This window comes from Chaetodon auriga, chromosome 24 (genome assembly GCF_051107435.1).
Source record: "Chaetodon auriga isolate fChaAug3 chromosome 24, fChaAug3.hap1, whole genome shotgun sequence".
Lineage (NCBI taxonomy): Eukaryota > Metazoa > Chordata > Actinopteri > Chaetodontiformes > Chaetodontidae > Chaetodon > Chaetodon auriga.
Genome location: NC_135097.1, coordinates 6,630,175 through 6,642,722, shown reverse-complemented (window position 1 = coordinate 6,642,722; position 12,548 = coordinate 6,630,175). Strand labels below are relative to the sequence as shown.

Genomic DNA, 12,548 nt, shown 5'->3' with positions numbered 1-12,548 from the left:
AAACAAGGCAGGAGATAAAGGCGGTAATCACAAAAAACTGTACGATTTGTCAGGAAAACGTTCTCCGGTCAAACTTTATGTGACCTTGTGTTAAAGGAATAGTTCAACATTTTAAGTTTAAATACATACCACTATCATATGTGTCTATGAAAGAGCTGGTAGATGGTTAGCTTAGCTTAGCTTAGCATAAAGACTGGAAACAGGAGGAAAGAGTTAGCTTGCCTTCAAATACAACTACATCTACATACATAACATGGCTGCCAAAATGTTGAATTACTCCTGTTAGATAAGGACAAATGAAAGACTTTTGTTTGTCCAATGAAGATTTTCCTGACTTGCAATGTTTTTGGTGTCATTTCTCTTTCTTTCATTCTCTTAGCTGCTGCTGTAATGAGCTGAATGCCCCCACTGGGATCATTAGAGTTTTTATTTCTGCTCTCATCTCAAATGAGGCATTGCTTTTTACCAGTCTGGGCAGGGCCATGCCGGTGACGGAGCAGACCAGCTTCACCGTCTGCCCGTAGTGGATGTAACCGTCTCTCACAGTGAACTCTTCTCCTTCTGACTCCTCGTCATCCACTGAAAACGCACAGGAAGAAGGAAGAAGTCAGCCGCCCACCAGCCTCAACATCTTCTACGCACACGAACCCACATTCAGGCCATCAATCACTTTCATTGTCTGGGAGAAATCAGCTGTGTAATTACTACAATACAGCGGGGGTTACATTTACAACAAACATGAAGGCGAAGTGATGGGCTGTCAGAGCGACTTCCTCCCTTTGCTCGTGCTGAACCTCGCCATAATTTGAAGCTTTTCAGAATCCATTTGTGCTGTTTGTGCTGCAGAGTGAGGCTTACACAGGTGGATGTAAAAGGCGCCCCACTGCTGGGAGCTGGCGTGAAAGTTGCCGCCCTCCACGTGTAGGTAGCGCGTGCTGACCGTTTGGGACCGCAGCCGGTTGAACAGCGCCACCTTGGTCCCCGACGCGATGCACACTGTGGACAAATGCAGACGGGCAGGTTACACGGCGGCCCGAACACTGATGTGTACGCTACAGGTGTGCCGCATGTGACAGGACTGGGTTAGAGGACAAGCAGGTGACGCTACACTGCCCTCTGGTGGTTGGAAATCATTAGGATACTGATACAGGCCACATTTTAATTACAACGCACACAGCTACTGACAAACAAGAGTGCAAAACGCCTGACGAGCACCAACTTACGGTCTGCGTTTTTGAGGGACTGCTTCTTTTTGGAGGGCTTGGAGATGACTTTGATCCTCTTGCTGAGGAAGACACCGATGTCAGCGCTGTTGCCGTAGAACATCTTGACGGACAACATGAAGTGCTTTCTCTTGTCGGAGTCGGATATGTACAAGGTTTTGGCTGTGCAATAATTCTGGGGTGGGTGGTGGGGGGCAGAGGAAGAAACGGGCACAGGAAAGAAAACAGAAGAAACGAGATCAGATTTTAGTCGTGTAAATTGATTCTGTGCAACTTTTGCAAAGAGCCAGAAGTCAATGGGTGTCACTATGGCAGCTTCTACTGAGTGGCTGCATGTTTTTGACAATGTGTGTGTGTCGTACCTTTCCCTCTAAGTTAAGCTGCTGCATTTCTTGGTCGCTGTTGCCGATGCCGATGAAGGCACAAGGCTGCGACTCCTGCTCGGAGCAGCCGTCTCGCTCCATCTGCTCCTTCTTTTTCTTCCAGCCGCTGCCCATCAGGTAAACGCAGGGAGGAGGGCAGAAGAACCTGGAACAAGCGTCGACATTTCAGAATTACTTCACTGAAATCCAGCAGAACTATCTGATATTCACTTAAGATATCCCACATCATAAATATAAAATGAAATAAAATATGTTGCAAGAAATTAGACTTTTGAAAAGAACGTCTCAAACACATAAACAGATATTTAGTCTGGATGTCAACAGCGAAGCAAAAACAAGTGCACCACCTGTTAAAATAGCACAAACTGAACAATGTGCATCTCTTGATTTACACCAGAAGAGGGCAGCCCTGCACTAAAGCTTCAGTGAGACAGTCAGAAACCTTTATCAACATACTGTTTTGTACAATTGAACTAAAGTCCTCAAGCTGTTGAGCCTAATTTAGCAGATGTTAACACGAGCAGTCCAGCATGAAACTGATCTGCTGAAATAAATACAAAGCAGAATTTCGACAAAAAGGTCGCGTCTTTCCATTTCAGGATTTCAAACTTTCCCCTCTCTCCTCCCTCGAAATACTTTCTCTCATCAAGTACAGAACTCCATTAAGAAAAACCACGACTTTGAGCAAATGTGAAACCGACTCGTCACCGAAGCAGCGCACTTCAAATAAATTCATGTGCGTCAGTGTGGAACGGGAAAGCGACCTATTTCGCAACACCAGCGTCTGTCTCTGTGGGTGTTTGTCTACTTTCACCTCCTATAAAAAGCACAGACAGAAAGAGGCAGCTAGAAAGAGGGAGACGGCACATTTGAATTCTCCATGCGCCCACTTTTTTTTTTTTTTTTTTCTGGGCTCCCCTTGTTTCAGCACAGACAGAAGTAATCAGAGGTGCCAGACAGACGCGAAGAGCACCATCGCTGTGGGGTTTTGCAGGCAGGGGAAGAAACCTGACTTTGTATATGTGACTGTAATACAGCAGAAATCCCCCTCTGGGACTGACTAAACAGACTCATTCAAACACTTGTCTGTGATCCTGCTAGACTGTTTATTGGTTACAGATACTGCGGTTTTCACCGAGCACCCAAATGTAAGCCCTGCACTGGCATGTCACTGAGCAACCCACAAGCCACCAACACTGATCCTGAACCTGCACAAGAAGGCATGTGACAACAGCGTTTTAACGCCTCCTCTCACTGCCATTTGCCTCACAAGGTGTTACTTAAACTGGACCAGACAGCTACACTTTATCTGAGGAATTCATCTCAGGCTCAACCCCTCTCCTCCACCTTTCTCCTACTCTCCGAGGTGTCTCGGAGTTGGCCCGCGACGGGCTGATTTACCAAGAGATAGGCCTGATGAGATCGCAAGCAGCGCTGGCAGCTCGGGCCAAGAAAACAGGCGGAGGATAGAGCACAGAAGAGAGTTGCATAATGAGCCAGAGGGGGTGTCGGGGGGAGGGGCGGGGGGGGGGAGCTATAAAAAGTTTGAGAGTGAGAGGTAGAAAGGTGAGAGGCAGAGTTACAGGAAGGGTTTGACGAAGAAAATATGAGTTGCAGAGTTCAGGAGAGCAGAAAAGAGAGAAGAAAAAAAGAGAGTAGGGGTTGCAGCAGCCAGGGATCACGCTGCACTCACGTGGAAACTACAACAAAGCAAGACAGCTTAACTGTGAACCTCTGAGACCTGCATGCACTCGTCCTTGACCCCTTACACCTGAGCAGCCCACTGTCCCACCGGCACGCTCCCCCAGGAGCCTCTCTGCAGCCTTCACCTGAACGTGGCCTCACACGGGAGGTCGCTGCTCATTTCCTCCTCTGACCTCCTCTGATACGGGAGGTCAGAAGGGTCGAGGTGGCAGCGCAGCACGGGAGGCGAGCTGAAATACGCGTTTTCATTCGCTCCCTCGGCCCGAGAGCCCCCTGAGCGACATGCGTTACAAGTCTGTAAACCCGTGAACTGAAAGGGTCCACTTCTCTAAAGTGGACAAGGATTAGCAGACGAGGCCAGATTTGTGGTTCTGCATGATGCTAATGACTCCCTTTAAGGCTGAGCTGTTTGCAATCAGTGTGCTAAACAATAGGTCAGTGTGTATAAAGGCTTCATAAACATCATCCATCATAAAAAGGTTGGCACATTTGGAAAAAACGACAAAAAACAAGGAATAAGAATTGCAATGAGACAAATTAAAATATATAAAAAGTCTGTTTTGTTTTGTTTTTTTACTTTAAAAGGAATAGTTTGACTTATTTGGAGCTTTATAAGAATACTGCTGCTCTCACATCTGTGTAAGGCTACAGCCAGTTAGCTTAGCTTAGCAATAAAGTCCTACCTACACCCTCTTTAAACGAAAACGAGTCATTTTTCCATTCCAGCTTTTGTTCAGAAGGTGGATTTTCTTAACTTCAGATAGCGCTAGGCTAACTGTTTCCCCCTGTTTCCAGTCTTTATGCTAAGCTAACCTTCTGGCTACAGCTTCACATTTATTACACAGACATGAGGAGAAGTATCATTCCTCTCATCTAACTTTCAGCAAGAAAACAAATACGCATATTTTCCCCAAAAGATGTTCCTCCAAATCAGTCTTGTGTTAATCCGACACAGGAGCGAGAGATCCAGAGAGATTGGACCTGCTGATTAAATTGATGCATTTTCCATCTATAAATCTCTTAAACCTTCAAAAACCTTCAAAAAAAAAGTTATTTTCTCATGGAGGTTGGAGGAAACCTCGACGAACGTGCTCTCACTCACCTTTTCTCATTGCCATAGGATTTCTGTGCAACCTTTGCGTGCAGGATCATGACAGTTTGGTCACCTCGCTCCTTCAGGTAATTCCTCATCGCTTCTCTGCAAGACGAGAAGGAGGAGACAGAAAACAGATATTTATTAACGGGCCATGCTGCGATCCAGTCGGTGAGGTGATACCGCGGGTGTTGCAACTCAAAGCTGAAGCGGGGGGTCGCTGCGGGGGCGTCGCTGCAACTCTTCAGCGCAAGCCGGATAAAAAAAATTGAACAAAAGTGTGAAGTAAGGAATGAGAATGTACGGAAACACACATGCTGAACCATTAACGACCGGCTCAGAGGGACAGCGAGGAGCAAGGGAAAGGAACACGGGGGGAGAAGGGGGGGGGAGGCGAGGAAGGGGGTGAAAGAGAGAGAAAAAAGAAAACACCAGAGCTGAAAAAACAAAAACAACAGAGCTGAGCTCACCAGCAAAGATTCCTCATCCCGTGTCAAAATGTTGCAAGGTCCGCGCTCCAATTACTTCTGTCAACTCCGCCAAACCCTCCCCCACCTCCCCCCACCCACCTCCTCTACACAAACAAGGCCAGAATTATTTTAATATTTGGGAGACCAGCGGGGCTCATGCTGGGCCGAAAGGCGCGCGGGGGGGGGGGGGGTCAAAGATCGGGGGCTTCGATGCACAATTAAGATGCATCCTATGCCTGGACATTAACACACCCTGACCCAATCAGAGCGCATGCACAGATGTCAGTGACACCTGACACGGCGGGCTGCTCACAGGGCTTCCCACACACACACACACACACACACACACACACACACACACACACACACACACACACACACACACACACACACACACACACACACACACACTCTGCCACGCAATACTGGGCCACACGCTCGGGTTAGACAGGGCCTTTGTTATGAAAAGCAAAGGGCCTCATGACAGTGTGTGTGTGTGTGTGTGTGTGTGTGTGTGTGTGTGTGTGTGTGGAGGAGGAGGAAGGCTGAGAGGGATTTTAGTCCATTTCATAATTGACTGGGAAATGCGTTCCTTCTCACTCCATCGTGTGATGAGACAATTATTTTTCCGGATGAAAGCTGCAATTTGAGTCTCACAACAAAAAATGACGCTCCGTTGTTTATTCAGCGAGTGCGGCTCAAAATGACGGAGGTGCGATCCTTGAATTCCAAACATTTGACGCCATTTAACTGATCCGACGCAATCTGATACCATTTACACACCACATGGAGGAAATTATTTCCTTTTCCCAAATCAAGCCAGGAGAGAAAAAGGTGCAGAGGACTCGAGCCAAACTCATTCAACTCAAACTATGTCCTATTCGCAAGGACGCGCCAAAGTCACTTCTTTTTTCCTCGCGTTCACGTTAAATGACATAACCTTCCTCTGGGCTTCAGTGAATGATCCACTCGCCAGTGTCAGATACAGACACAGTAACCTCAGGGAGACTCCGGAGCTCGCAGCTCTGATTGATTATATGGAGAACACGCAGTCCAAAGCTGCTGATGTCAGGCCCTGCAGAGCACGTCACATGACACCTCTGATGATGCCTGTGACCTGCGTGACTTAGATAAAACAACACGCGCACGCACGTACACTCACGCGCACTTACACACGGTCTGTTTGCCCGCACGCATATTCATATTAGCATTGAAATGATAAGCTGATTGGCAGGAAATGAACATTTATCTGATAGAAGCAGTTAAGATACATACAGGAAACATGAGGATAGAGACGTGAAACAAATGTCCTGGACCAGAATCAAACTGGACGCAGTTATTTTTCAAGCAAAAATGCCAACTTTTACCTAGTTCCAGATTCCCACATACGAGGATTTGATGCTTTTCTTATGTGCAGTACACTGAATGTTTCGGGTTTTATTTTGGTCAAACAAAACAGGCAACATCAAGACGTCACATTGTTATATGGAACTGAACATTTTCAGGGTTTTCTGACAAACACTTTGATTACTCAAGGCAATAAGTGACAGATCTCATTTACTCCCAAGCACGCTGGTAATTAATAATATTCCCATTTAAACACCACCTTGCAAACTCCATTTGGTACTTCTTTAATCAGTCCCTTCAGCCACAAACCTGTGGTTCTATAATTAACGTGAACTTTTATCCGGGCCAGCACTGTGAGTAAATACTCAAAAACACTGCAGCATAGTTATTTGATGACACCAGACTCTCACAGTAGTGTCGGGTAGGCTTCGTGCGACAGCCTTGGCTTGTGGTTAACACTGTTTCACTGCTCACCAAACCATTCCAGACCACTGTGGCTAAGCTGGGGAAGAGACCACCCCCCTCCCGTCAAGACAGAAAAGCTTTCACAGTCGTTCTTAATGTATTGTCATGTGCAGTGCCCTCTCCGGCACGGCTATCCGCTTCACAGCCACCTCTCCGTAACCTCTGAATAGATAACAAAGATGCCCCAACATGTGGCAACAATCAAATGAAACTGAATATCCTGGCATCAAATGAGAAACACAAACCCAGTGGTGGGTCCATCTTTACAAACTTGTGTCACGTAGCCAAGCATTGTTCAAACCCGCAGAATTTTATATTAAATTCTGGTGGGGAACCCAGGGTTTACAAAGACACTAAATATGTCAGGCCGAATTTTGGGCGAATGTGTATAAAATGACGCATAGGACATCTAAAATATCCCCATCTGATGCAACGCTGCAGCCATAAAAATCACGGCATTTTGGTTTTGAATATTTTAGTTACTGTGAGAAAAGTGTAACCACAGTAAAAAACTGGAAGAAGTACACACAGAATATTACACATGGAGTAGGGTGAGGGTTAACGTGTGGGGGGAAAAAAATGTGAGAGATGGGGGAATTCAGGCTGAGAGCGAGAGAGGAAAAGCTAAAAGAATATGCAAAAGAGGGGAAAACACCGCTTTAACAGGAATTAATGACAATGGCACACCCAATGTATACAAAGCAAACGAGTGCAAATAAAGTGAAGTCAGACTGACTAAGATTATTAACCGCAGCAGAAGAGTTTATGGAAAAATATGTAGATGTAGCCACCCTGTCAAAACAGCCGTTAATGCACCATTAATAGCCCTGCTTGAGTAGTAATTGGCTGTAAAAAGTGATTAAGGACAGCGACACAGCGCAGACTGGAAACAGGAAAGAGCAGCAAAGTCGCAGATCTTTTTAAATCATGAAGGCAACGAGATTTTGAGACCAGAGAGCGATGTTAAGAAGAGGCCTGACCTCGTTACTGACAGACGTCCACGAAGCAGGGGAGGACGACACGGCCCTAAAATAATACCGTGATATTTCAGCATATTTCTGCGCTAACTCTTGACAATATGAGAAAACATGGAGTACAACTTGCCGAAGGTTCGGCCATGCAGATCCTTCTTAGTTTGTCTGTTTGGTTTAGGACTCAGACTAACTGTTGAGCTCTCCCAGTACTCAACTTGGTGCTTGTGCCTGAGGTGGTGAAATGAGTTTGTAGTAGTGCTTTCTTTAGTTGTTCCAGTCATTCCAGTTTGTTGTACATCTGACCTTTTCCGTTCAAAACAATTCCATCCTCCTGTCGTGGCTCCAACTAGCAGTGTTAACTTTACTTTAAGCCATGCTGGTTGTTGCTGTGCTTAACACTGCCACTGTCCTGATATGAGTATATCCTTAAAAATTATTCTGGTAGTATTGTGAATTAATTGATTAAGGCACATCTGTACCATAAAGACAAGACTGTGATGTAACGCAGTGTGGTAACCTCCGGGACAGGAGGGGGAAACATGTTGACTAAAAATCATGATGGGTGATGCTGCACGGATAAAAGGGAGAAGGGAGGTCTGAGTAATCACTCATCTCTTACACATACTGAAACACACACGCACGCACAGGCAGACAGACACACAGTCACACACACACACACACACACAAACACACAAGATAGAGATCAGGTCTCTTCCTGAGAGCTGAAAGGAAGCAGAAGTGAGAGAGACAGTGACCAGTGCACTGCACAGTGTGACTTCCTATTCAAGTGTAGCGTGCAGACACACAAAATTAAAATAAATAAATCACACATATGCATAGAAATGAGAATTGCATGCATGCATATAAACAAACAGGACCGGATCAATTATAAATACTCAAATACAAATTTATCTGGAGGCAAATACAAAAAAAAAAAAAAAAAGAAAACCCTGTACGAAATGAGAAATCAATGCCCTATTTCATCAGATTTCATCAGGGACAGGAAGTGGGGGTTATGGGCATTTCAATCTTAACTGAAACACACACAATAAGCCACATCCACATGTAATATAAAAAGTAGCACACAACAAGGGACAAGCAACGGCAACGCAAGCATGCATCTCAGCAAACAACCAAACAAAACCCAAACAAAGTAAAATGACATAGTTTTATCTGCAAGGCTGGTAGTTTAGCAGCCGCTGCTATCCAGCCAGATTTGTCATGCAGATGGTGACTGTTTACCTGAGCTAACAGGAGACACGCAGTCATCCAGGCCATACGTGCAACATGCAGGAAATGAAAGCAAAGAGGAGCTGAAACAACACAACACAGGAGCAAACAACCACACAGAGCATGTGTGGTTGGACAAAGTGGTGGACAAGAAGCAAATGACAGAGAGAGTTCATCTAAGTGGCAGGTTTAATTTTCTTTGGGCTTTATTTAGGTCGAGAAAATGTGCTGAAGGGCATTCTTTCATCAAATCCCAGCGAAAGGGAGGAAGAGGAGGCGACAAGATGTGTGGAGCGAGGAAGCGAAGAAACAGAGCGAGAGATAAACATACAAGAGAAAACAAAAAAAAAAAAAAGGAAATGCGTGACAAGTAAGCCAAAAATGTGCCAGACAGATTCACAAAAAAGAGACACATACTCAACAGCAGGCACTGCAGGGGGTCGGGCGAGTGTGTGCGTGAGGGGGTGGGGGGCTAGGTTAAGCCAGGCTACAGATGCAGCAGAGCAGACAGGCATCTGTCCTGTACATCTGCCATAGCGTCTACAGCAGAGCGGGGCTGTCACAAGACCCCCTGTGCACACACAAACGCACACACTCTCACACACACACACACAGCGGAGGGGTATACTAATACACACGAGCACTGTGAAATAGCTCAATTAAGATGATCAGACTGCAATTAGTGTGCGCCCTCGTGAATCACAAAAGGTAGATTACACACATCCGTGGTGTCGGGCTCGGGTTAAGGCATTAACAATCAGCCGGTTCAGGCTGCGCACCCTCTTTTTAAATCTCCGCGTGTGAGTCCGGGAGAGGTGATCTACAGACAAGTGCCTGCTCAGTGTGTGATGTCTGATCTCCAGAAGGCCCCTGTGAACCTCTTAAACACCGATGTGTGGCTTCCTCAGACGGCAGATTCTTGCACGAACTTGCACGAGATCTCGCCTCTTATTTTTTTTTACGACCCAAAACAATATGGAAACAGAGTGCAGTGCGTTTTGTCACAGCGAGAAAAACTGCGCCTGCAGCATCAACCGCCAACGAGGGGAAAGAAAACAAATGTTTAGAATTTGCAGTCGGTGGAAGCTGAGTGGCAGATTAAGATGATTTTAGGGGAAATTCACATGTGAATCAACTGAACACATCTTGTAACTCAATAAGATGGAAAAAAATGCAAAGGAAAACGATTCAAGAAAATAAGATCTTAAATGCAAGCGTGCAGCTCCAGACCAAACAGCAGCCTGGGCCAAATTAGTGGTCATCAGGGTTTTATTTTAGTTTCAATTCGGGTGTTTTTGACAAAGAAGTTGATAAGTAAAAGGCCGTTTCTCTTGAGCGTTTCCATCTGCGGCGATGGATTCTGCAGAGCTGGCCCTTCCTCTGTTGTTTGGGAGAATAAGCCCTTGAAGGGGCGGCTCCCCTAACAGAGGAGGCAGCTTATCCAGCCTGTATGTTCATGTGTTGTGTCTGTTTGTGTGTGTCTGTCTGAATCTAAAATGCGTGTGCGTGCGTCTCTGTGTATGTGTGTCATGTATTGTATTTCCAGTCGAGTAGCCTTCCTGACAGGGCGGCCCTGCAGGACCCGAAGAGCTTTAGCTGCCCTAAAAAGCCCCTGCAGGACGGTGCGCTGTTTTAGCTGTCTGTGCTGCTGCCTGACGGAAAGTCATGGGGCTGTTGCTGCTGCAAGAGCGGGGACAAGTGGGTGTGAGTGAACATACAGACATGAGGACACTGCACCAGATACAAAGAGGCAAACACAAAGAAGACAACACTGTGATACACAGGGGGACAAAGACACACACACACACACGAGGGGAGTTGTGTTTTGAGCCTTTCGGCTGGGTAAAGAGTGTTTTGTGTCAGTCATATTTCTGGCCATCAAAACCATCAGACAAATGGAGGGGCCAGCGCAAGCCAGCGGACTGGCAGCACATGAATAAAGAGGGGGACACATCAAAAGGTGCATGGGCCCCTTTTTCCGAAACCATGCTCGGCTGTTCCAGGCAATACGCAACCCCTCATTTCCCCCCAGCTGAGCGCCACGCGCAAAAGACGAGTGCATGCACGCACAAACGCGCAGGCAAACCCGCGCCCGTTCCCAGTAACAAAGAAAAACACCAGCAAGCAAACAAGTGCATACACACACATTTACCCTGCAGCGCACACAAATCTCCAGAAGCAAACCACAACATCCATCAACATTATGTGTTCACCCAAATGTTGCTCCAAATGACTTGGAACAAACATGAGAGGAACAGAATAATCAAAAACTTGCAGCGCTGCGCGTCAAAGCTGAGTGCAGCGTGCAGTGCAGTGCACACAGAGTTTAGTCTGCGCGTCCACCGACAAGGTGAATTATCGCTTTTCTGGCTTGTTTCTCTGACACAGAGTTTATTTCAACACAAAAACATACTGAAGCACGTCCTGGAGGACTTCAGAGTGACAAACTACACAGATCTAACTAATGAGCGACCAATGGCAGAACAAAATGATGCAATACAGCAAGGGTCAACAGATAGCAGCTGTCCAACGGTGGAAATGTGAGCGATCGAGCCAGCGGCACACGGTCAAACTACACATGCAATGTTGTTGCTTGGGCATGTTGACGTGCAGTTATTGTTGTTGTTGGTGTTGTGGCAACAACATGCAGCCAGTCTACACTATATTTATTCTGTGGTCAGTGCAGTCGCATTTTTTAACTTAATCATCAATTCTGGAAATCACCGCTAGCTCTTCAGAGCCCCAATGATGATGAGACGGCCAACTGTGAGTTTTATGAATTTGTTTGTTTGCCGATTCGCACATATATTTTTGATGTGTTGCAGGAATCCGATCGGGAATCATAAAGTTTTTGATGGGCCAGGTGCCCCTTGTTAGAAAAACCATGACGTCTGTACAATTCTGTTGATGAAGGCGATTAGCAATTACAGGTATCTCTGACAGGACGGTGGGCCATCTGATCATTGCATTCAGACCAAAGGAAAAGACTGGATGTGCTTATTTCAGGCCTACAACAGCCACAGATGCTGTTGGGATGTATATGTAATAACGTAATGCCACGAGAAATGCTTGTAAAATACATTATGTGCTCACACAGGTGGTACTTTAGCACATAATGGTATTTACTCCTTTTTGAATTAGTATACTCACAAGAACATGTATATTCTGTGCACAGGTAGACATACAAATACCACCATGACATCAAAACAAAGGAAGAATAAGCTGCGTGTGTGTGTGCTCACCTTGTTAGGCGCTGTGGCTGAGGGCGCTCCCCGAACTTCCTGCAAAGACACAAAGTGAGAAGAAAACATGAGTGGGCTGGCTATCAACCACAAACACACGCAGAGTAAACACTGCGTTACACAATGGTGCACCTACACACACACACACACACGCAGGCTTGTCAATGTGGCCTTGACAGTGTGTAGCGGCGCTGCGCTCAGTGACAGGACGTATCGGTGTAGTGGTGTGTTTTCATGGCAGCAGTGAAGTAAAAGCAGGTGTACAGAGACGCTGAACTTTATCCAGACTAATTCCTGTCTATGGCGTGTCAAAACATGTTGTGCATCGTCAGGAAAAAAACCCATCTTGTGTCAGATTTCATGAATCGTTATAGGTACAATCATATTTCAGAAAAGCATAAAGCAAGACTAACTTAA

At 46.0% G+C, this 12,548-nt stretch overlaps 1 protein-coding gene across 1 annotated transcript in view; it reads right to left on the bottom strand.

The window, feature by feature from the left end:
• The window catches only part of rbpjb (recombination signal binding protein for immunoglobulin kappa J region b), a 46,652-nt gene that overhangs the window by 6,252 nt on the left and 27,852 nt on the right, over window positions 1-12,548 (bottom strand). The window contains exons 2-7 of the mRNA XM_076724918.1: window positions 12,132-12,170; window positions 4,413-4,508; window positions 1,586-1,751; window positions 1,224-1,398; window positions 859-996; window positions 467-579 (exon numbers count right to left, since the gene is read on the bottom strand). Coding sequence (XP_076581033.1) covers window positions 467-579; window positions 859-996; window positions 1,224-1,398; window positions 1,586-1,751; window positions 4,413-4,508; window positions 12,132-12,170 — 727 coding nt within the window. The remainder of the gene's footprint in view (window positions 1-466; window positions 580-858; window positions 997-1,223; window positions 1,399-1,585; window positions 1,752-4,412; window positions 4,509-12,131; window positions 12,171-12,548) is intronic.